Source organism: Candoia aspera, chromosome 6 (assembly GCF_035149785.1).
Source record: "Candoia aspera isolate rCanAsp1 chromosome 6, rCanAsp1.hap2, whole genome shotgun sequence".
Taxonomy (NCBI): Eukaryota; Metazoa; Chordata; class Lepidosauria; order Squamata; family Boidae; genus Candoia; species Candoia aspera.
Genome location: NC_086158.1, coordinates 76,057,358 through 76,082,996, shown reverse-complemented (window position 1 = coordinate 76,082,996; position 25,639 = coordinate 76,057,358). Strand labels below are relative to the sequence as shown.

Sequence of the window (25,639 nt, the reverse complement as noted above, 5' to 3'; positions counted from 1 at the left end):
TTTGTTGTTTATTCGTTTAGTCGCTTCCGACTCTTCGTGACTTCATGGACCAGCCCACGCCAGAGCTTCCTGTCGGTCGTCAACACCCCCAGCTCCCCCAGGGACGAGTCCGTCACCTCTAGAATATCATCCATCCATCTTGCCCTTGGTCGGCCCCTCTTCCTTTTGCCTTCCACTCTCCCTAGCATCAGCATCTTCTCCAGGGTGTCCTATCTTCTCATTATGTGGCCAAAGTATTTCAGTTTTGCCTTTAATATCATTCCCTCAAGTGAGCAGTCTGGCTTTATTTCCTGGAGGATGGACTGGTTGGTAGCTTTGATAAAACAGGTCTTAGATTTTTAAATTTTGTTTCTGTTTCCAGGATCCCTTGTTTAGTATAAGAGTGAAATTCTATGGAAGTCAAGATTTAAAACTTCACTGTCATGTGAAAAATTTAATTGAGTTCCAGATTGTACTGATCAGGCATCCAGTAGGGAACAAGGAATTCTTTTGTTTTTCAGAAAAGATAACAGCTTCTTCAGGCATTCTTATTATCCTAACAGCAATTGCTCATTCTGGAGTGGAACAATTAGTATTTGTTCCTTCCTGCTTTCTTCCTCTTTTCTTCCCATCTACCTATGTTAACATGACGTGGGGAAAGCTCAGGTAGCTAACCATTAGTGGCAATGAGTAGGTGCAGTAGGCAGATATCTATCCTTAAGCTTGGATAGTCTTGTGTCTTGGAAAACTGGCCACATAACTATTTCTCTCCCAAGAATTCCTGTTCATTCATGCATGGGGAGTGGATGGATTGCTAGCAGAGGTTCACACAGATAAAGATCAAAGTCAGAAAGGTGAGGATGGTCAGGTAGGTAACCCAGCCTCTGTTGGTGTCCATGTGTCACTGGAGAATTCAGAAAATAAATGGGTAATTTGTTCCTAATATCTAACAGGCATGGGCGGGGGGGGGGGAGGGATCATAGTTGTCTACTAAATAATGTGAGTTGCAGATTCAAACTTGGTGCAGTAAAGAAAAGTAATTTGAAACAGAGTATGGGAAACCAAGGTCAGTGAGAAAAGCATGCAGAAAGAAGATAGAGCATCTGCACAATAATAGATACTTACATTTATCTCACAAGTGGCAGGTCAGCATACCACTTACTATAAATATGGCTCAACAGGAGGGTCAGTAAGTGAAAACATAGATTAGAATTTGGCAGTCTTGTAAATGTCTGATGTATTCATGGAAAACAGATCAATTTTATTTCCTTTCAGTTGCCCAAACTGGCAATAAGAAGCTGATAAATACTGCTGAGAAATTATAATTTTTTAATTTATTGCTTTAGTGTTGCCAGTAGAACAGCTTTGGTTTCAATTCAGATAGTCACTTTGGAGAAGTCTTCCCCAATGTAGTGTTTTCCAGAGATGATTTCAACTCCTTGGTGATATTGAGCATTTGGAAATTGAAATCCAATATATCTGAAGAGGAAAGTCAGGAAAGGCTGCTTGGAAGCATCTCAGGGTTCCTGTCTTTCCTCTCTAGCATTTAGTAACACCATATCTATGGCAATGGGCATTGCCCAGTAATCATTAACAATATGAAAGGACGGTTGAGAAAATTCACCATGTGGTATTGTCATGACATGCCATAAGCAGTGCCTTAAAAGAGAATTTGACCCATTGGCACAGTTTTTAATTATGGCATCACATTTTTCAGTACATGGAGTGTGTAACATTTCCTTTCCCATGTTTTGCTCATAACAGCTGATGAGACAAGTTAGGCTGAAAGTGTTTTGCTCAGTGAGCTATGTTACTGAACAGAAATATGAATCATAGTCTTGTGACTATAAACCCAGATTCTTAAACACTTTTGGAACATTCGTGTTCATTTAGAATACTTTTATTTTATATCAGAGAGACATACGTAGAACAACAGACTTGATTGAATGCGTATGTAGATGTTCACCCAACTAATTAATGCTCTGTCCAATTTCAGTTTAACAAAATATTTTATAGAAATTTGTGTCCAACCTATATGAAATTCTCTATTTTTTCCACCCACATACAATTTTAATTATATAATTATGTATGATTCTTTTATTAGCCACAGCTCTCCTTTTTGTGAATTTCTAATGGTCTACCTTAGAGATCCAGTTTGGTCTAGTGGTAAGGCATAGGCTAGAACCTGGGGGACCATGAGTTCTAGTCCCACCTTGGACATGAAGCCAGCTGGGTGACCTTGGGCTAGTCATTCTTTCTCAGCCCTAGGAAGAAGAAGGCAAGGGCAAACCACTTCTGAAATTTTGCTGAAAACTGCAGGGACTACTCCAAACAGTTGCTAAGGGTCAACATGGACTCGAAGGTACCAGAAAAAAAGGTCCACCTTGGAAACAAAGAACCATTATTTCAGAAGAGCTTTCAAAACTGTAGAGCTAGGTGGTGACTTTAGGACTCAATGCATCATCAAAAGAAGCATATCTGACCTGGTGGATAGACTTTTTTTTTCCAAACCAGAGGGAAGTTTTGAAATAACTGTGGTAAACCACATATTTCACTAAAGACTTTGCCTCCGTTACTGTTTTTTGTTTTGCACAATTCAGGCATTCATACCTTGCTTTTTCCAATAGAATGGCTGTGTTGTAGGCCTCATCTCTAACTCTTCAATACTTCTTGCGGTATGTTGAATGGAGGAAGGGAGGACTGTAGTTTGCAGAGTGAGGAGGCCAGTTAGTAACCAGAAATGGCTTTTGGAGTTGGTATCTTAAAAGCAGGCAACCAATTGCACGATGTTAACAAGAAAATATATGGGTGGCACCCATCTTTAGTAGTACTTTTTTTTTAGGTTACATAGCCTTGCAAGGCATGAGTTAGGCTACTTTTGGAGGAACGATTACAGTTCTGAAAATAATGAATGAAAGTGCTCATTACTCGGAAGAATGAGTAGCTCAGATGAATAAGCTGTGATACGAAACATACAGTAGCACTGAAAGTCTGACTTCGGTATGTCAAGTGGTGTAAGAACCCAAGTGACACAACCTTGGGAAATGATGGCAAAGCCATAGCTTCACATAGCTTGGGATGGTTGATTTGTGGAAACTCCAGTGCAAGTGTGTATGCCACGCGATGCTTTGGATTCAGTTCCAAAAACATCCATTGGAGCACCTCTAGGCCTGAACATAATATCTGTCTGCAGTTCTAAAAAACAGCTGTACAAGGTTTACAAAAGCACCTGATTAAAAAGGCAGCTGAAATACTGACCATCTCTGTAATAACTAGAAAACAAAAATTCCCACCTTTTGAAAACTTTTGAAAACTGTAATGATGTAAAGATGACTTGGCTAACCATGTTGTGACACTGAGGCCGACTTCTCACATTTTACTACATTATAACTGGTTTGAATGATGGCTAACTGAATAACTACAATTGTCAGGCTGACATGTAATGCAGGTTATGATCCAAAGGATGGCAAGCCTAACCCCCAGGCTGCTTCTGGTCCTTGTCTTATTTTTACAGCTTGTAAAACCACTGAAGATAGTGCCATTGAAATTCAGCAGCAAAAAGAACAGATGTTCAGTCCTGCTGGAAGATTAATTTATTGCAGTAGTCTTTCTTTTGTTCAACTTGAGTTTTTCAAGCATTTCACCTTGTCATTTATCATATTACCTTTTATTAAAGACATTGCAGGTGCAGTTACTGATATTTGGATAAAGATTATCCTGCTAGCAAATAAGACATTGAGAAACTGAAGGATTTTTCTTTTCATTATGTCATGTGAATGCAGCCAATGTGGTAGGACAAGAAAGGAACTAGTGAATTGCCTTAAGGTAGGGAGGAATACAGACTTCCCTCTGGTGATAAGTCTCTTCCACTTTGTTCTAAGTGAAGTGATTGACAAAGACATAGTAAAAGTATAGAACAGAGTTTCTCAACCTTGGCAGCTTGAAGATGTATGGACTTCAACCCCCAGAATGCTGGAAACACTGGAGGAGCAGGTTACTTATTTGTTGAGCTCATGGAATCCACCAAAGTATCGTTTGCTGTATTTATGCCTATCTCTATTTAAAGTGGAAATGGGCCAAAAGATTGTGATCTTGCTCCATTCACTCTGAACCCTTTTTGTATCATGGTTCTTGGCAATCTCAATTTTTCCCTAAATATGGGTCAGCAGCATTTCAGCAGTGTAGTGTAGTGGCTAAAGTGCTGGGCTAGAAAACAGGAGACTGAGTTCTAATCCTTCCTTAAGCATGAAAGCCAGCTGGGTGACTTTGGTCTGGTTACTCTCTCTCATCCCAACCCACCTCACAGGATTGTTGTGGAGAAAATAAGAGGCAGGAGCATTCAGTATGTATGCTACTTTGAGTTGACCAAAAATAAAGATGGGAGAAAAATCTAATAATAAATAAACTCACTTGAATCTGACTAGAATTCCTTGATTAATCAGGATTTCAAAACTAGCTGCAAATAATAAAATATTTAGGGTGCAGGTTGAAGGAACAACATTATAAAAAAAGGGTAGCTGAGGAAAAACCTATAATTGGACAGTATCTTCAATGGGATCCATCAAAAGGCCACAGAAGAGCATGAGTCTTTGAAAATTCCCTGAAACTCTTCCTCAATACAAAAAAAGTGGCTAGGAAAAAAATAAATACAAATGTTTAAAAAAATGGTTCAGATACTGTACTCATGATTATAAATTGTAGTTTAAATTGTCTGACAATGGAGATCCTTGGCTCATTAGCCAAGGATCTCCATTGTCAGACTCTGCCTTCAGCCACGGAACCTCACTGGATGAATTTGGGCCATTTCGGAGCCCAATGTCCGGTACAGGGACCATCATGAAAGGCAGGATATAAATCTCATATATACATATACATATATACTCTTTCTCACACACACACACACACACACCTTCTCACCCCTAGGGGTGGTATGTGTCTTCCTCAACCAGAGGCCTGGGAGTTTGAGGGTTCTGCGCAGTACCTTAGCTGTTCCTAGCACTGCACTCTTCTGGACATAGAGCTCTGATGTTGCTCCTGGGATCTGTTGGAGCCCCTCTCCAGCTTAGGAGTCGCAGTCCTGAGTGCTTCTGCCACCACTGGGACCACTTTGGCCTTCACTTTCCACATCTTCTCTAGTTCCTCCTTCAGGCCTTGGTACTTCTCCAGCTTCTCATGCTCCTTCTTCCTGATGTTGCTGTTACTTGGCACCACTACATCTATCACCACTGCTGTCTTCTGGTCCTTGCCTACTGCCACAACGTCTGGTTGATTGGCCAGTACCTGCCTGTCTGTCTGGATCTGGAAGCCCCATAGGATCTTAGCCCTGTCATTCTCCACGACCTTCTATTGAATCTCCCATCTGGGCTTGGGAGGGTCTAGCCCATACACTGTGCAGATGTTCCTGTACACTGTGCCAGCTACTTGGTTGTGCCGTTCAATGTATGCTGTTCGGCATATTGTATATATATTTGGTACCTTTGAGTCAGTGTTGACTACTGTCGACTGCCTGGACAAGTTGCTGCAGTTTTCTTGGCAAGATTTCGGAAGTGGTTTGCCATTGCCTCCTTCTTAGGGCTGAGAGAAAGTGACTGGCCCAAAGTCACCCAGCTGGCTTTGTGCCTAAGGTAGGACTAGAACTCATGGACTCCTGGTTTCTAGCCTGCTGCCTTAACCACCACACCAAACGTCCTTCTAAATAAAATTAGTCATTAATAAAGTTGGTATCAAGGATCCCAAAATTTTGACCTAAATATTACCAGCATGTGAGACAAATAAGTATGAGAAAAACTGGCTGCATCTGAAATCTGTGTCTTGTCATGGACAGAACAGTAAACACACACACACACACACTGTTCTCAAGTTATTTCAGATATGAAGCATACTGCATTACTCTTTCAAGGTCAGCTGAATTCCTCGAGAAAAACCATGGTTTTTTTTTAAAGGTAGGGGTTATTCATAAGAAATCTTAGCTAATTCAAATGTTTAATTAAGCAGTTGATCAGAATTTGTAAAATTGCTTTGTGTTGGTTTTATAGAATTTGTTGTATATCCTGTTAAGAAACGGAAAAGCTTAGAAGGCTGAAATGCTTACCTCACAACTATAATAAACAGGTTTTGTTGCAATTTCACATGATGGGATTTTTGATGCCAAAACTAAGAAGGCCATATTCCTAGTCATCTCACCACAGACCCAACCACAGTGGGACCACAGAGGAAGCTCTCCAGCCCATCTTAGTGCATGGTTTCATTGATACCCAGTGACAGTTCTAATAGTGTTTTATGTACACTGTGCCTGAGTTAACAGTTAATATTTTCTTGTATGTTTTGCCTTAGCTTGACACATGACCATTATGGCTTAGTATTATATGTGACTTGTTCAACAGCATGGATTTTGCATGAATGCTGCATTTAAACATCCACAGCCTAAAAGTGGGAAATGTAGTTTTGCTGGTTTGCAAGGAGTCTAATACCAGAAGAAGATACTTAACATAATGTCTTACAAACTAATGTATAATCATAAGGATTGTTTTGTCTACTTTGAGCTAACATAGATATAACAAAGATAATATTCTGTGATGGGTCATCCTTGGACAAAGGCGAATTGAGTTGAGTCTCAGGCTCATTTAAAGTATTGTGGAAAAGAGGGAAAGGTTCATGGTTCCCTGGCAATACAGGGCATGCTTTGTAGGCACATTTGATCCTTGGCGTTTCCAGGTAGGGTTGGTGAATGCCCCACTACTGAATAACATGGCAGTCATGAACAAGTTCAATCAATGGACTGTCTCATTTCAGGCAGTTTCTCCTGTTCCTTTGCTGGCTCTTAAAAGAGTCCTTCAACTCAGACTCATGCTCCAGCTGGTCATGGAAGAAATGCCACATTCATCCCACTTCTCCTTTTTCCATAATAATCTCCTAGAAACAATGATCCTATTATAGAAGCTTGCATTACTTCGTGTTGGGTGAAAGAGAAGCTATGCAGATTCTTCCTTTGGGGGGATATAAGTGGGTATGTCTTTCTCCCTCTTAATACTTTTTGCCTGGGCAACCTGCCTGCTTATTTATTTATTTCCATAATTTATACCCCACCCAGTTCCACAAGCTTTGGGTGGATCCTCTGTAAATATCATAGAATTCCTTTTGTTTTTTTAATTGTTGTAAAATAACAGTAATTAAAAAGGGGCTGTGATAATAATTGTTCTACCAAACCCAATGATTTCTTAGAACAGCTTAGGAGCTGGAAAACCAAAGGGTCTTCTGTGTTGGGAGCAGAAAATGAATGGAGAGGCCAGGAGAAGGGCAGCCCAGGTCTATGGCTTCTCCTGCATCTAGGAAGGTAGAGATTAATGTGTAAACAAAAGTAGAAGGGGTTGATTCCCAGGGTGCTTGGAGAATGGTTCTTAATGGCCCAACACTTCTGACAGAGTTTTGTCAAGAGGACACCAGTAAATGAATTACTTCTGGCTATAACAGTTTATTCTCCTCCAGAAGCACCATAATGTTCTGTTTCTATACCAACTTTGGTTGTTCACATATTAAATCAGCCTTCCCAAACCTGTTGCCTTCATCCAGAGGAATTGGGATTATAATTCCCACAAGGCCAAAGGAGCCTTGATCATGCCTGTGCATTGGGAATTGTCATGACCAAAGGCCATCAGCTGCCACTGACCACTTACTCAAGGCCTTGGCTGGACATTTTTTGGTACCATGGCAGGACTGAGCTGGTTTTTCCAACTCCTGCAGATATTCCCAAGGTGAATCAGGTTTATTTAAAAAAATAAAATAAATTTCAGTATTTGTGTTCCCGACTTACTTACAGAATGGCATGAAGTTGAAAAAGACTGTATTATGAGAGTAGGCAATTTGGTGACTTCCAGCCAACATAGTTAATGACAAGCGATTGCTAGTGACACCAACCCCAAACATTAGGCTACCATTCACATGGCACCACCTTCACCCTCCAAAAATGCTTTGAAGCAAACCTGTTGATTATCTTCATTCCTTCTGACCTCTAAACTCTGAGGTCACACATGGTCTCCCTGCTGCCGCCCCCCAGATTTCATTTAATCATTGCTCTTCCCAAGACCCAGAGCAGTGTTTTTCAAACATGCTGGCTGGGGAATTCTGGGAGTTGAAGTCCACACTTCTTAAAATTGCTGAGTTTGAAAAACATTGGCCTAGAGCAACAAAAAAGGCCACATACGGAGTAAAGGCAATAACTTCCTAGCACCCTCAGCCCCATCTGTCTTTTCAGTACATCATGTCCAATTGGTCTTTTAGTAAAAAACAAAAAACTGAGCATTCGTAATGAGATGAAGCAGCCTGGCTATCAAGCTGCCATTCTTCCTGTATTAAAAGCCCTAGCAAGTGTCCCCAAAGTAATATGAAACCACACTATCTGTTTTGCAGCCAGGCACTTTCTCCAGGGCCTCCAACCAAGGTTGTAAGTTGCAACAGGGACTAAATTCTAAATATGGAATTCTTTGGAAGGATGCTTCCGTAACACCATTGTTTCCATGTCACACAAAAGAGAGTAACCAAAATCTCCTCCACCCCCACTTTCTGCAAAAAAGGAAAGAAAATAAAAACATAAAGAACAAGCAGATTGCTCTTTGTCTCTCTCCCCCCCTCCCCACCTGCTTGAGTAGGGGCCATCAGACAAAACCCTTGATCATTTTACTCTTGCTAAACAGGTACTAAAGGATTGCTCAGAGCGGCTGAAACTCAGAAGAAGCAGTGAGGCAAGAGTTCCCTTGATGGAGCAACAGATCGATCTCAATGTCGTTAGGCTGTTAGTACTGCAAAAGAAGGAGCGCTGCAGCAGAGCCAAAATTCACAGAGCTCCAGAACTGCTGCTTTTGAACTAGGACCAAGTCCTTACATGGGAGGGTTCTTAGATTAACTTTCTAGACTAATACCATCATTAAGTTCCCTTCTAAAAACATAATAAAATCATAGAGATGGAAAGAACATAAGACCTCATCAACTCCAACTCTGTGCCCCATGCAGGATTCACTACACCAGGATGTACTTAGTTGCATCATCTTATTAGTCACCACATGACATTTTCATAATTTGCAGAATTCTCAAAAATTATTTTGCTATATGGTCTTTCTGAAAAATATGGAAGGATGTGGGCATGGACTTGGGCAATAACCTTGGCCACAGAATTGACAAAGCTGGGACTAAAATCAAGGCTCTCTGGAATGATCCCCCCCCCCCCCCCGACATGGTTGGCTATGATCCTGCTGGCCTTTGGAAAGGATCTAAACAACCTGATTCTTTCCACAGATATTGGGCCAAGTTGATTGAGTTCCTGTCAGCCTTCCCAGGTAAACCGGACAGGAAACGTGACCAGATGATTAATTCTACTTTCTTGTAAAGCTACGTTAACAGAATCTTGCAAGTCTGAAAGTACAAATTCTCCTTTACAGCCTGAGAAACTAGGGAGGGTCCCTTCTGAGGCTCTTGCCCTGCCCACCTTCCATCTATGGGTTATGCTGCCTCTTATCTGACCGTTCCCCAGGCAGTGTCTCTTCCCCCTCTTTCTCAAGGTCTTTCTCACATACCATTAGAGTTCCTGTCTAGAGGAGTGTAATAGAAATTTGGGTTCTGATCACCCATTATTTTTTGTTGTCGTTTTTAACTGTATTGTTTTCTTCTTCTTTACTGTTTGTGTGCTGCCCAGAATCACTACTGTTGGAGTCAAGCAGCCATATAAATTTCATATATAAATTAATTACTTGCAGCTTCCACTATTAGTACAGTGGAAATATAAGGTTTATTCCACACTGTTGAAATATAGGCTGCATATTGTTCGCTGGTGTTCTATTTCAATGCATTTAAGTTGTTTTAATTGATACAGATCACAGTTTCATACAACAGCCACAGGAGAAATAATCATTTCCAATATTACAATTTTATTTTTGTAATGTTTTAAAGTAAAAAGCATAGATCATTTAATGCTTTTATGGTCCTTGAGGCTATGAGCGGCTCCCTCGAACTGATTCAATTTATGCACAATAGCTTCTTGGTTTCAGGCACATTAAATTTACAGGTTTTCACACATCATCAATTTGCAGAAATGATTTAAAAATTCAATTTATTTGGAATACATGGAAAATAGCGTTTAACCGAGTCTGTTGTTAAATGCTTAAAAAATTTAAAGGCAGTGATATTTTTATTTTCCTGAGAACCAGCAAAAACCCAAAGTCATTATTATGGTATAAAAATGTCTTGCAAAACTATGATGTTTTGTATTATCAGCAAATGTTTTTATTACTGCCATAAAATGCTGATTCATAATTGCAGCCTAATTGTAAAACTGGGCAGGATAATCCATAAAACATAGCACACCATGTAACATCTATTGAAATCATGATTTCCTCATCTTACTGTTTCACTCTGAGCCAGCCCTGTCCAACATGGAATTCTCCTGTGAGTTGGGACTGTAAATTTCAGAATTCCCAGCTTGCAGTTCTGGGCATTGTACTGACAAATTAATCGGGAACCAGAGCAGATTGCTCTAAGCAAACCGGTATTAGAATAATAGTATTGAAATGGGTTATTAGGCTACACAATCCAACCCCTGCTCAGTTCAGGAATGGCATTTACGTCATCTAGCAAAGAAGAGCTGTTCTATCTCTCTCAGTAGCTGGTTCTGTTGTCAAACTTCTGCTTCCATTAGGAAATTAATATCTGTCACAAATGTGCTGCTCCTTTGTTCCCTTTGGTGACCTATTTCATTATAAGTTGTCTTGCATTAGCAATTTGTCATGTCTTCTAGAGTCTTCCAACCAGCACTGTGCCAAAATAACAGTAATGCAAGAAGGCTTTATGTTTATTTATTTATTTTCTATCCCGCCTTTAGAATTGTTATAAATAACTCAGGGCAGGGAACATACCTAATACTCCTTCCTATTTTCCCCACAACAACAACCCTGTGAGGTGAGTTGGGCTGAGAGAGAGGGACTGGTCCAAGGTCACTCAGCCAGCTTTCAGGCCTCAGGCAGGACTAGAACTCACAGTCTCCTGGTTTCTAGCCTGTCGCCTTAACCGCTAGACCAACCTGGCTCTCTTTATGTTGTTTTATAACAGGTGATGCTATGAAACTATTACAAGACACTAGTGCAGAGATGACCATAGTATAATTGTTTTGATGAGTCTGAATGCAGTTAAGATAAACATTTAAATGTTCTTGGTTGTAATTCTTAGTAAAGGACTTTTCTAGTTTCACAGATGAAGAGGTCTAAGAATATTAAAAGAAAAAAAAACTTTGCTGCATTTCACATACTGATCGGTTGAAAAATAAGTTTACTAAAAGGTATGATTTTGTTCAGCTAGCAGATGCAAAATGAAATATCAGTCTAGTCTATGCTGAATCACTGCTTATTTGAGGATAATGGTTGGGTTGATTTTCTATGAGACATTCTATGTTCCGTGTTTGTAGAAGGAAAGTCTGGTATAATGGTGCCAAAATTAATAAGAGGAAAGTGCTAAGTTTCATACCAGTGGGTAAAATAGTTTCCCTACTGTTTGCTCAAAGTACACTGAATGAAATCCTGCCTGATTTGGCAGTGATCTGTAATCTTAGCTGAAACCACGGAATCCGTGAGGGTTTCTGCAGAGGCTGCTCACTTTCTGTAGATGACAAAGAGGCCCTGTGGAACAGGAGAGATGGCAGAGTAACCTACTCTCAATTCTACACTATTCAGTTATGTGCTGTTGCTCATATGGGAAAACAGAGTGTGAGGAAGGTTCATACAGAACATCTTGTTCCATGTTCTGCTCTGACGCAGAATGTCCTATCAGGTTTTCTCAACCTCATTCTCTCCAGATGTGTTGGGACTATAATTCCCCAAATTCCCAGCTAACCTTTGGCTATATTAATTGAGAAATCTGAGATTTGTAGCTCCCACACATGTTTCATACAAGCACTTTCATCTGGAATACAGATGTGCCATTAAAAAGCCTCAAGGCCACAATACACATCCAGGTATTTCACAATCAGATGCTTGCATAACAATTTTTACTTCTTCTTATAGGAATAATATAAAGCTAACTTTTGATCATAGATAGCTAAAGCCAGTTTTCTGTCAGTTTTCAGAAACATTTCTCCACTGGTAGAGCAGTTATTTTTATTGTTTTAAGGTTATAGTGGAATCATAACAAGATTCATACTTATGATTTCACTATAGATCTCTTACTCAGGAATAATGTTGGCTGTGCTCTAGATGTTTCATATCTGACTTCCCAAGGATATTTGGAGAGTCTAAAACCACATAAAATGTCAACCTATCCATTAAAAACAAAAACAAATGCAAAAACTTTCACAGCATTATTATTCTTGGCATCATTGATGACAATTGATTCCAAGACATTTGGGGGGAGGAATGAATTAGGGGTATGGATTCACAGTGCTTAAAATGCAGTCACTAAGGAGTTTTGTCTCTTTAAGAATGATTCAGCTAAACATGAACAAAGAATAGGTCAAAAGGGATTCTGGACTCAGCTGGAATTTCTGCAAGCCAAAGAGATCCAGTAGCATGCAGAGTTCATTCGTATCTTGAGCAACAGCGCAATCTTTCAGGACAAGCTTGAGCAATTGGGAGAGGATAAGAATTGGATTTGGGTTCCAAACTGATAAAGTGTGGGGTACTGGGAAAACAGACCATGAAGGTTGGAAACTGTTCAATTTTCTCTTCATTGATAAACCTCCTTAGGTGAGCTAGGACAGCCATATTTTCTCTTTGCATCCTTCAGTATGGGAATAAAAATACGGACCTACCTTCCAGTGTAGCTGTAAGAATTACCAAGAATTATATTTATAATTTTATGTATAATTACACTATTATTAAGTAAGAATTATATCTTTAACAGTATAATCCTATGCAAAATTATACCAAGGCCAGTTCAACTATATTTAGTTATTATTTATTTTCTATCCCACCTTTATTATTTTTATAAATATCTCAAAGTGGGGAACATACGTAATACTCCTTCTCCTATTTTCCCCCACAACAACAGCCCTGTGAGGTGGGTTGGGCTGAGAAGAGAGGGAGTGGCCCGAGGTCACCCAGCCGGCCTTCATGCCTAAGGCGGGACTAGAATATCCAGTGAGGTTGACTGTCCAATAAGAAAAAGAATAATCCTAATGTTCTATCCAAGTGCTTTAAAAACTTGAGGCCAGAGTGGAAATACAGTAAGGATTTCTTTCCTGTGTCTCCACCAGCTTTTTTTTTTCCCTAAAAAGAAGAAATTTCCTTCCATTGCTACGTATTTTGTCCAACCTTTCTGACAGGGGGAACCAGGTGGTGATGGCGAGGGCTGATTTTGGTTCTATAACTTTTTGTACCCCATTCCACCCCAGCTTCTCCACGCCCTTTTCAGAGTGTTAAAAACTTGTTGGAAATCAGGATGTCCAAAACAGCCTGAAGCAGAAGTTCTGGGAGGGAAGTGGGAGGGTAAGTTATGGCTGTATTTTCCTCACTGAGATGGGAGCACCTGTTCCAACCTTGCAGAAGAAAACGGAAGAAATGCAACCTCTGCATGTTTAGAATTGCAGCTTTCAGTTGGATGAATGGATGGCTATATAAGCAGGTTGTAGACCAATAACCAGGTTGTACAACTCCTTTCGAAAGAGGTACTTCATATGTGTTCCTGCACATTTCAGAGCAGGTCTTTTGAAGAATTTGCAGAGCCCATAATTAGAATATGCAACCATATATTTAAGTACTAGCCTGGTAACCATAGCAACTTTGAATTCCACTTAGGTGAGTGGTCAGGTTGATGGAGAAGGAGGTGCAGTGGATGTTTGTTCCCCCATAGCCAACATCCCTCTTTAATTAGCCCCTAACAGACCAGTAAATAGTAACATGTTTTGCATATCAAGTTTGTAAGCTTCTTAACAAAGCTCATGTACAGGTAGTCCTTGGTTAATGACAGCAATTTTGAGCAGAATTTCTGTTGCTAAGCCACATGGTTGGGAAGCACAACATCACATGACTGTGCCACTTAATGATGGAAATTCCAGCAGTCCCAGTTGCTGTTGTTAAGCAAATCACCGCGGATTGTTAAGTGAAGACTTCACGTGGACACCATTTCCAACCTCTGCTGGCTTCCCCATTGATTTTGCTTGTAGGAAGTCAGCAAAGAATGTCGCAAATGGCGATCATGTGACTGTGAGGATGCTGTGACCAATATTAAGTATGAGGACCTATCATAACTACCACTCATTCAGCACCATCATAAGTTTGAATGGTCACCGAACAAGTGGTCATTAAATGAGGACCACCTGTATATTATATACATATTGCATGGAAAATGCACTTCACTTCATCATCATTTGTGGTAAAATGGCACCAAACAATTGTCCTGCTTTACCACAAATGTTCTCCAGGTGAAGAATTGGCAGGAAGGAGATATACCAGTGCAATTGTTCCAGTGAAGAGGAAGTTTATTAGATGACCCATTACTTATGAATGATATATTCATGAATGATATATACATAAGTAAGCACCCTGGTCCCCATATCAAGTTTCAACCTATACAAAGACATCTGTTGATCAGGAAATTTCTACAACTTCAGCCACAAGAAGTGCTGACTTAATTGTTGAAAAAATTAGAAGTGGAACTAAGAAATATGGCTAAGATTAGGTGTTTTTGGCTCCATTGGTATAAACCATAAAATCTACAGGAAACCATGATAAAATATAGCCCGCTGAACAATCTTGTTGTGTCCTTTGGCATGGAGTTTACCAGTGTAAACTGGTAAATGCCCAACTTTGGTCATTCAACTCATCAAATTCCTGCAACCCATCCAATGTCCTTATTTCCATCTAAATTCTCCCCCTGATTGTTGACACTGCAGGCACAGAGAACTGTAAACTACACTAAGCTAGTGGGCCAAGTTGTGATATGAGCTTCTGGGTATTCTGTGTAACATTTTGTTCCTTTATTCAAGGTGTCCTCTGTCCCTTTATTGCTAACTCAGGACAAGCGAAATCCTTATCCTAAAGTAAAATAGTGTCTTCCTTAGGCAAACACTTCTGAAGCCAAAGACATGAGGAACTTGTGGGTGCATGTTTGCGTATTAACATACAGGTGTATGTTTGTATAAGGCTCCTTTGAATAATGTACTTTTCTAGTGGCTGCTGCTTTGTTATGCTTTGTTAATACTCTTTCATTTTGCTACTAAACGAACAATAATGTTTTTTATGTTGTTTATATGCTCAGAATCTCCAAAGGTCTACCAATGTGGTGTACCAAGCACATCACGTTAGCAGAAACAAGAGAGGACAAGTTTTGGGCACAAAAGGTGGATTTCGTGGCTGCACAGTATGGCTTACAGGTATTGTGTTCCTTATTAGCTCAGCAAATTAACACCTGGGAAAAGCTGTTAATATTTCTGTTACATTAGAAAAAGTGAGACCACCAGAACTGACCTGCAGAAATTCAGATAAGCACTAGAGGGCAGCAAAAGGAACTTTTGGCTGCCACCTAATGTTTTTTCTAGATTTGGGCTGCCCAGATCTGGAAGCTATAAGAAGATGCAGAGTTCATAAATACATAACCTAGTAGCTCTGTGGAATATATGGACCCACTGACATAAAGTGAATTACATGTCCTTATGTGATGAATTCTATTAATTGTTCAGTTCTGTAGGAACAAGTAAAAGACAAGATTAACATGCTTTAAAATATGCACTCTGATGACTTGTATTGAAGTTCCGGGAGGTATAAAATGTTTTGAAAACTTTAATGAGTGTGTACATGTGTCATTTATTTATTTTATTAGAAGTGTAACTATAAAGGGATCTCAGAAGGGTGTTTAATAAAACTTCAGGACCAAAGTGAACATTAGAAGTACCCCCATCCCAAAATCTAACCCTATAATAATATAATCTCAAAAGGTCAACCATATTAATTTTAAAAAAAACCTTTGAGCCCACTATAGAAATACATTAAGTAAGTTGTATAATAAGCCGATATGGATCATAGTTTGTTTTAAAGCAATCATGCTTCATTAGCTCTGCCAGGGTTGCAAGAAGAAGACTGTTTCCATTTTAAGAAACCACACTTTAGTCCTAGAACCAGATCTAAACAAGCTGTGGATAGTTGTAATTGTACGCTACTAAAACAAGCTGTCATCAGACTATGGCTTATAAAGACCATTTGTTGAGAAACATACAGTGAAAATGTTCAGTATAATGCCAGAGGAAGAGAGAGAAAGGGTTTCTTGGCTATTTATTTATTTAAAACATTTCTGTGTCCACCCATCTGACAGAAATGACTCTGAGTGGCATACAAGAGTTCAAAACAACATTTTAACATCAACCATAATGTCTGAGGTCATAGCACAATGCAACTCATAAAGAAACCAACATGAGCGAGCAGAGCTTGCCTAACCATCTGGCTGAAATGCCTGGGAAACATCCAGTTGTTTAAAACCGTAGAAAGGGCTAAAAGGTTTGAGGCCATCTGGATCTGGCCCAATAAGGTAAGCAAAATGAGAAAATTAGGAGGGTGCAAGGTGACCTTGACATGTATAAATGTTGTTCTGGATTCACCTAAGATGTATAAATGTTGTTCTGGATTCACCTAAGATTACAGGGGTGTGTGCACATAAGTACCCTCCTAATTTTCTCATTGGATAGTATTCTTTTTCAGAATACTTCATACAGTATTCTTTCTTCATTGTATAGTATTTCAGAGTACTGTTGACTTGAGCATTGCTACTAGAGAGGATGTCACAGCAGGGGCCCAAATATGGCTGATCCCTGGAAGCTAAGCCAAGTTGAAGCTGGTTAATACTTGTATGAGAGATCACTAAGAAATCCCAGGGCTGTTGGCTGAACTGAAACAATGTCTCAAAAGAAGATAAATTGCCTTTCCTCATGGTCAGCTAACCATGGCAAGAACAAGCTCTGGCCCCATCTTTTTCCTGCTGTGTCCCTAGATATAGCCTTCATCTCATCCCCAGCAAATGAGTGAGATGACTTAATTCCTTAGTGTCTAATTATCACTTTCCCCCTTATTCCATCCACAGGGATCCTCCAGGTGGGTAAAATTGGCTAGGTTTTGTCACTCACGATGGGAATGATGAGTGATGTGACCTGCAGGGACTTGAAACAGAAATGAGAGGGATCGGCAATGGGGACAGGAGATGCTATGCTGGTTCAGCTTTCTGCCCCCTCAGGTGTGGGTGGAAAACACTTCAGCAGAGGAGAAAGGCTTTCGGTTAGCAATTTTGTCCACCTTGGAGAGTGGAATACAGAGCCCTAACTTGTCCTTCATTAACATAACCTCTTGGATTTGACCTGCACTAAATTATTAATACAAGAACGAATTGCAGTGAGCCTAAGATCATGATGCACATAACAAGGTGTAGGGCTTTGATTTCATGGCTGTGGCTGCCAACTTGACTTTTTTGACCCCCTCTGAGAATACCCTGGCCTGACCCTCAAGCTTCTGTGTCCCTTCCTCCTTTTTCCTTCTTTGAACACAAGGAGGGGTGATTGAAAGAATCTTCTTCTTCTAAAAAAAAAAGAGGATGATTGCAACACAGAAATTGGTCACTTTGAATTTGGTTAACAAATCAGGATTTGAAAATAAAGGTTGGTGTTGGTTTGTTTTTACTATTTAGTTGTGGTTAAAAAACACCATTCCCTGATTTCAGACATAATGGGAAACTGAGGTTTCTTCACAAACCAGATAGAAATTTCCAGTCTTTTCCTTGGCTGGGTGAAGGAACAACAGGAACAGGAAAACATACAAGTCAAATCTAAAATTCTACAATTTGATTTTGAAGCAGTAAACCATGGTTTAATATTAATTCTGAACTGACTCTGAGAAAACCTGCCCTTTGCAGAAGGAGGATCTGCAAATACAGTTTAACATGGGCGGCTGAGGATTTGAATATCCCACCCACTCTTCCTTAAGCAGCATTCTTTGGTCTGTCTGCAGCAAAGACAGAAAGAAAACCACAGAAGCTTAATTGCTAGATAAGATGCATGTAGACTGTGAACTTCTCTGCAGACCTTCTTAGGAACTGAGCTTCCTGTATGGCGAGAGATGTGTATGCCCCATTCTTTTTGATTAGTTCGGTAACTTGGCTGCAAGGAATAAGAAGTGTTGATTGAAAAAAGTTCTCTATATTTTGAAATTTTATTTTATGGCATATTTATGAATTTGAGGAAAAGTATGGGTGAACCATCACAGCTTTTTTTAAAAAAATTACCTATGATTGACAGGTCTTTCTGGTGCTGGTAAGACAACCATTGGGTTTGCACTTGAGGAATATCTTGTGTCCCATGGGATCCCTTGCTACTCTCTTGATGGTGACAACATTCGTCACGGTCTCAACAAGAATCTAGGTTTCTCTGCTGATGACCGAGAAGAAAACATCCGCCGTATTGCTGAAGTTGCCAGACTATTTGCTGATGCTGGCTTAGTTTGCATTACTAGTTTCATTTCTCCTTTTGCAAAGGTAAATCTGTCTAGAAAATTATTCTGTGCTCTAAAAAAAATACTTTTTATTTGTAGTAGGATGCACATTTAAGAGAACCATTTCCTTGTAAAACTTTGAAGTTACAGCATTTTGGAAGATATAGTCCTATTAAATAGGACTCCCCAGTCCTATTAAATATCTTCCTTTTTGATTAAAATATCTTCAGCATCTTAAGAGTTCTAAATTTCAGGCAGATGTGATATTCATGTTAAAAATATAACATCTGTCAAATATAAATAAATCTTCAGTATTATTATCCACAAGAGAGATCTATATCTATAGAAAGACTGTGTTTTTTCTTTGGGAATGTAGCATCCTTATGAGTGCTCCTTTCTAATATTTTCAAGCCCAGCTTTCTCCAACAGGAAGCCCTTCCCGACACTGGACTTCACCTGCTTTATTTAGGTTGATCCTAGTCAATCAACCAAAACCCTTCTTGCTGCAATTTGATGCCTTCTTACTTACTGTCCTTCTGTTCAGCATTTCTTTCTTACTCTTTGGCTCAAGTCAGTTTTTTTTTTTAAATAAAGCATCAGTAGAATTGGGATAAATTACTGGAATGTGTGTGAGAGAAGAAGACTTTAGGCCCTGTGAGCCGACCTAGGCCCTAGACCCTAGATCCTGTGACCTTCTCTATTTCAGTGTTTCTCAACCTTGGCACGTTTAAGATGTGTGGACTTCAACTCCCAGAATTCTGAGAGTTGAAGTCCACACATCTTAAACGTGCCAAGGTTGAGAAACACTGATTTATTTGGTCAATAACTGGGCAAATCTATATGCTTGTGTTTGTGTATGTGTGTGAGAGAGACAGAAACAGAAAAACAACACTCTGAGCCTCCTGTTACATATTTCTTTCTGTGTTTGTGTAGATATCTTCATGAACTAGAAAAGAAGAAGAAGATTAAGATTACTACCTTACTGATTCTTGTTTTGTTCCTTTTTACAGGACCGTGAGAATGCACGGAAGATTCATGAGACAGCTGGGCTTCCCTTCTTCGAAGTTTTTGTGGATGCGCCTCTCAATATCTGTGAGAGTAGGGATGTGAAAGGCCTGTACAAAAAAGCACGAGCTGGAGAAATCAAAGGTTTGATCATCTTATCCTGGCTGCAATACTTATGGTCTGCGTAATCTCCCTTCTTTACACCCCTGCTCCTAAACATAAGCTTTATCTACAAATGTCCAAGTGCGTCAAACGTCTGTGAACTCCAGATTGTTGCACTCTTCACCTTATTTGCCTTGACGTTCTGACAGGGTTGGGTAATGGCAAAGTAGCTGAGCATGTATGTGATTCAGGTGAGAAGAGAGGCTCCATCAGGGGATTCTTCAGCTGTATGTCCATGTTAGCTAGGGGAAAAAAATCACTGGGAAGTACCTGATGAGGCTTTGAAAGCAGTTGATGCAGAAGACAGAAAAGCCACTGTTCTTATGGATGTACTATTTGATCTTTAATTTGATCTTTGATCATAACCTCATTGTCTTACAAAAACCATTATCCAACCATTCTAGGATTCACTGGAATTGATTCAGAGTATGAGAAACCAGAAGTGCCTGAACTTGTGCTGAAAACCAACATTTTTTCAGTGACTGAATGCATCCAGACCATTGTAGAGCTCTTGCAAGAACAGGTAATCGTGTGCTGGCTTTCAGTAATGAATCCTAATCTAGAAAAATTGGATTTTCATTTTTCCAGATCCGTGTAAATCAATCCATGTTTCACAAGGGGACTTTATCTCTAACTTTTTCTTTCTCTACTAGAGCATTGTTCCTTCAACTGCAATAAAAGATGTTCTGGAGCTGTTTGTACCGGAAAATAAAGTGGAACAAGCTTGGGCTGAAGCTGGTACTTTGCCTTCCGTAAACATTACCAAGGTAAGGGATAAGCTAGAGGGTGATTCTGGTATAGGAAAACTATCTGCTTAACTAACTAAGCAAACAACAAGGAAGACCTTGTCCTGTGTGTTCTTAGATCTAAGAAAAATACTTTGTCATAATTGCCACCTACAAAGTACTAAGGATGAGCAGAGCAAGGGAAATCTACTCTTTTATTGGCCTTTTCCAGTGGGAAGGAGATTTCCATCCAAATTTCCATATTTTGTTTTTGGCTTTTTTAAAAAATCCAGATAAAATGGGCTGAGTGGTATGAGGAAGGGCTGAGGGTTGATTTTAGAGATGGGTCAAAACAACATGAATGTGCAAGGCATTTTTAGAAGAAAATAAATATGCAAGATTCTTTTCCTTTTGGACATCTTAAAAGTAAAATGTGAGTAATTTGTGTGTGTGTGTGTGTGTGTGTGTTCCAGTCCTTATGGATCTGCTGGAAGTAAAATGCCAAATTACTGCAGAGTTCTTTCACATCCCTTGTCAGGCTGTTGGCAGCTACCTCAAACAAAGAAAATAAATTAAGCAAGATTCTCACTGTATTACTGAGATCGAAAGGATAAGGATATGACAAGGATTTCAGCAACTGAACTATTAGCAGTTTGGAACCAATTTATCCCCCAATACATGAGAGCTGAGACTTCCTTCACTTTTAAAAAATACTTTATTGTGAACAGGGAGTAACTTTTGGAAGTCGTGGGAACATTATATCCATGCTCTTTTTGGAAGGAAGTATTGCTGATTTTACCTAAGTAATCCTACAAACAACTGTTGTACTGAAATGTTGGAAACAGGCACTCCACATTTTTTGTGTGCAGATTGCCCTATGCTATACTGTCTTTATTTTTCAGGTGGATCTACAGTGGGTTCAAGTCCTAAGTGAAGGTTGGGCTACTCCACTGAAAGGGTTTATGCGAGAGAAAGAATATTTGCAAGTTATCCATTTTGGCACCTTGCTCGATGGTATGATTCACTAGTCCATATGCATTGTTCTTAGAAGTTCTTTTTGAAAAGTTATTTGAAGAAACCAAGTTCTCATTAAGAATAGTGCTTGATTAGTGTGAAATGAAATTAGTTCTTTTTTTCTCTTGAGACCAGGATCTGGTCTTTTCACGCTACCAGAGGTGGAAGTGGAATTATGTGCATGTATCTGGGCCAGGGACCCCTTATTTATACCACCTTCAACTCTGAAAATTGGCATCTGCCATAAGTCAGATCTTGACTATATCCTAGTCTGCTGGGATGTAGGTAGGATCCAGTTTTACTAAACACCAGAATGGGACCGGAATTTCCATCGTAAGTTGTTGCAGTCATAAGTTGAGTCACCCATGTGACCAGACCCAATTTTACGACCATTTTTACAGTGGTTGTTAAGCAAATCATGGGTCGTTAAGCAAATCACCATGTTCATTAAGCAAATCCAGCTTCCCCAATGGGAGTTTTTTTTGCCGGAAAATGGCAAGAAACGTCACAAAATGCAATCACGTGACCATAGGACTCTGCAACCAGTCATAAATGCGAGCCAATTGCTGAGCACCTGAAATGCGATCATGTGACTGCAAGGGGGTGGTGCAACATTTTGCGACTTTTGGAAGTGCTTTACAGGCCACAAAGCACCCATTCTGAGGCTGTTGTAACTTCAGACTGTCGTTAAACCAACAAACAACAGTTTGGTTATTAAATGAGGACTACCTGTATTTGTGATTGAGAGGGAAAACTATGGTTGTTAATTATCTTTATATTTTGCCAGGAGAGGGTAGGATTGATATATTCAAGCTTGGTATGTATTCAGTTGTTTTTGCTATGTTATAAAAATAATTCCAAAAGATTAACTGACAGACCACGTATCTTGCTGAAATAAAATTTTGATGTAGAATCATTATGAGTATATTCGTGATCCAACCAGTTACACTGTGCTTTTCCAACATTTTTATTGGCTTGGAAAGGGCAACCTTTAATTAGTTTTATTTCTGATTGAAGATCATGGCAAAATGCTTCTTAACTTTGATGGATCTGGGTTTGCACTCAATATTATGCCCCCTCCTCCTCCTCCTCCTCTCCCCCCCTTCTTCAGTGGATTGAGTATGTACAACTTATGTACCACATAAGTTATGTACTACAACCACTGATCCAAGGCAGCTCATCAATAGCCTGTTCTCTTGTGGTCATCACCTTCTCCTTTCTAGAGTTTTACATCCTAATGCGGTGCTCCCCATTGTGCTATTCTAGGGGAGCAGAAGTTTAGTTATTAGGAAGGCTTCCTATAGAAGGATGGGAAGTCTCAAAAAGCTGCCATAGCTGACTTCAAAGGATGTACTAGGCTTCAAGGGTTACATATTTGGAAGACATCTGACAACAGTAAGAGAACTTAGTAAATTATTAATTACAAATATTTTAACTGTCTTTTTAAACCTGGTTTTATGGAAGTGAATGTATGACAATGGGGTCACTGATAGAGCTTTGCAAATTTATCTCCAAAATTTGTTTGTAAAATAACATAAGAGTATCCCATTGGAAAAGTTAAGTAACGGAAAGTGCATCTGGTTGAATCATAGTATAAACATAACCACTTTTGAGAAGTTTCTGATTGTGCATGGTTTCAGTATGATCTGTAGACTTGGTAGATATGAAATTTAACTTGAGGACCGCAGAGTCTCTGTAGTGGCTTGGATTCAAAGGTGCCCTTCATGTAGCAGAAAGTCACTTCTGTTTATCGAATGTTTCCATTAGTGTTTTAAAACATTTTACAAGGAAAGTAAGCCATCATCTAGGGGCGTTCTTCCATTTCTGTATCTTTCTTTGCTCTGGATGTACTGTAACTATTCTAATATTCCTTGCACGTGTGCAAAGCAAGCCCGTTTAACAAAGCATCCAAGCTGTACCTGAATTACAGTGGGAGCTGTCTACTAGGCATGTAAAGATTCCCAGTGGCAAATGCTTGCAGTTAACCACTTGCAGATCCACCTATTTATATTTGAAAGCCCACAACACAAAGAAAAAGATGCTTCCTCAGAAGATTTTTTTTTTTTTTTGCACTGGCCCTTTTAGAGCAATATTTTCAGTCACCATGCACCATTGCATGATCTCATGTAATAGTGTGGAGGCCTCCCCCATTTTAAAAATTGTCCCAAGTCTAGTAAGGTCATGATACCTCAAGACATTATGAGAGCAGACCAAAGTCTCAGATGATCCTATGGAGGTGGCCTTTTAAAAAAATTAAATTGGTGGATAGTGATCTATGGATGCCATCTAGTGGTGTCATAGAGGTCACATTGCCAGCTCCTGTTTGAAGCTGAGATTGAAAAGCTGCAAGAAAGAGTTGCAATACTTTTTCTGCTCCAGTTATTTTAGAGCAGGCTTTGCCATATGGAAATGCACACGCCCCCATGGACACAGCATAAATGAAAAATCCTTTTGCACATGATGATGCAGCTTTAGTCTTTGGTGCTTGCTTTGCACACATGTAACTTTAAGCTTAATCTTGGGAGGACAGAATGATTAGGTAAAAGCAATCCACTTGCGTATCTTTGGATCCAACCCATACTCAGGATAATCAGAAGGGTTATTTCACAGAAAATTAGAATAGTGAGAATGGTAACAGCATCCATTAACTTTGAAATCACACTAAAAATCATGTGCACTCAATGGCTAAACATACCTTGTTTCTAATTTCTTAATTGATTCTATTTCATGAACTGAGAACTTGAAATGCAATTATTATATTGGCAATCCAGAGGAGCCCCCCAGTTAAATAGAATTCATGTAATGGCAAAGTTCTTGATTATAAGGGAAACTAAAGCTGAATTTGTACTTTGGATTTCAAAAAAAGCAAATTTCAATAGAACCAATTGTAGGGATGCTTAGATGTAATTTCAACAAAGCATTTGAAAAGTATATGATTAGCAAGCTAGTTAACCATGGGCTGGATGGCATAACAATTAAATGGATTCAAAAATTGTACTCAAAGACTGTCATTGATGTCTTCTCCTCAAACAGGAGGTGGGGTGCAAAAGTTAACTCTTGGGATTTGTGCTAATCAGTAAAGTTTATGAATGAATGGTTGAAGAACCAAAGGAGATGACTGTCAAATCTGCAGATGACATAAAGTTAGGTGGGCTAGCTAGAAGACAAGAATAACATTCAAAATCATCTAGAGCAGCAGGCTGAAAAGAACAGAATTAAATTTTACAGAGACAAATGCAAAGTTATACATTTAGGAAACTGAAATGAAATGCAGCTATATAAAATGAGGAACATCTAGCTTGGTAAAAATAGTTATGAAAAAAATGGACTAAATAGTTGATTACAAATGGAGCATTAGTCAACAGCATGCTGTGGCTGCAAAAACAACATATGTGACTTTAGGTTGTAGTTCTAGTTTAATTATCTATTGGCCAGATCTCACTTTGAGAGTGTGTCCAGTAAGATATTTTATTTTATTTTATTTATTTTATTTTATTTATTTTTTCTCAGGCTCCTATGCTGCTCCAACCTATAGACTCTGAGCAGCTTACAAAAACCTCAATTTAGTATTAAGGCTAAAAAAATTAAAAGAAAAAACAGCAACACTCCAATGGCAGTAGTAATTCTTCCTTTTCCTCTGGGCAACTTAAAAGGGATTCATACAAATTGTAAAAGTTCGGAGAAGGGCAACAAAGATAATCAGGGGACTAGAAACCAATTTCTGTAAAGACAGATTGAAGGACTTGGGAAAGTTTTACCTTAAGAAGTAAGTAATTACCAAAGATAGATATAATCACTCTCTATAAATACTTGGGGAAAAAATGTCAGCACCAATCTCCATTCTTCTGGAGCACAGGGTTCAAAAACCTGGATTTAAGTTATGGGAAGACATACTCTAATTGAATGTTAGGAAGTTTCTGTTAGAGGCATTTGATGATGGAATCGGTTACTCAATGAAATAGCAAGTTTCCCTTCATTGGATGGATTCAGGCAGAGACTAGATGGGCCTCTGGCTGGGATGCTGTAATCAGGATTTCTACACATCGCAGGGAGCTGAAGTGAATGGCTTAAACTAAAGAAGAACATTTGAAGAGCCAAACAAAAAGGAAAAAAAGAAATGGCTGATGTTCTGCTGCAAACAGATAGACAGGATAAGGCACAAAGGACAAGAAGTGATGTCAAAATACTATTGCACAACCAATTTGACAGTTGTGATAGCAGTGGATATCTGATGAGGAGGAACATATTGTAATCTGGAAGAAATGAGATTGTGAAACCCTGAAGCCTAAAGAAGTTTTGGATAGAGTAGTATTA

The 25,639-nt window shown here is 39.3% G+C and overlaps 1 protein-coding gene across 1 annotated transcript in view; it reads left to right on the top strand.

The window, feature by feature from the left end:
- The window catches only part of PAPSS2 (3'-phosphoadenosine 5'-phosphosulfate synthase 2), a 42,390-nt gene that overhangs the window by 6,107 nt on the left and 10,644 nt on the right, over positions 1–25,639 (top strand). Inside the window, exons 2-7 of the mRNA XM_063307449.1 lie at positions 15,211–15,325; positions 18,227–18,462; positions 19,430–19,568; positions 19,991–20,109; positions 20,240–20,353; positions 21,214–21,325. Of these exons, the coding sequence (XP_063163519.1) occupies positions 15,211–15,325; positions 18,227–18,462; positions 19,430–19,568; positions 19,991–20,109; positions 20,240–20,353; positions 21,214–21,325 (835 nt within the window). The remainder of the gene's footprint in view (positions 1–15,210; positions 15,326–18,226; positions 18,463–19,429; positions 19,569–19,990; positions 20,110–20,239; positions 20,354–21,213; positions 21,326–25,639) is intronic.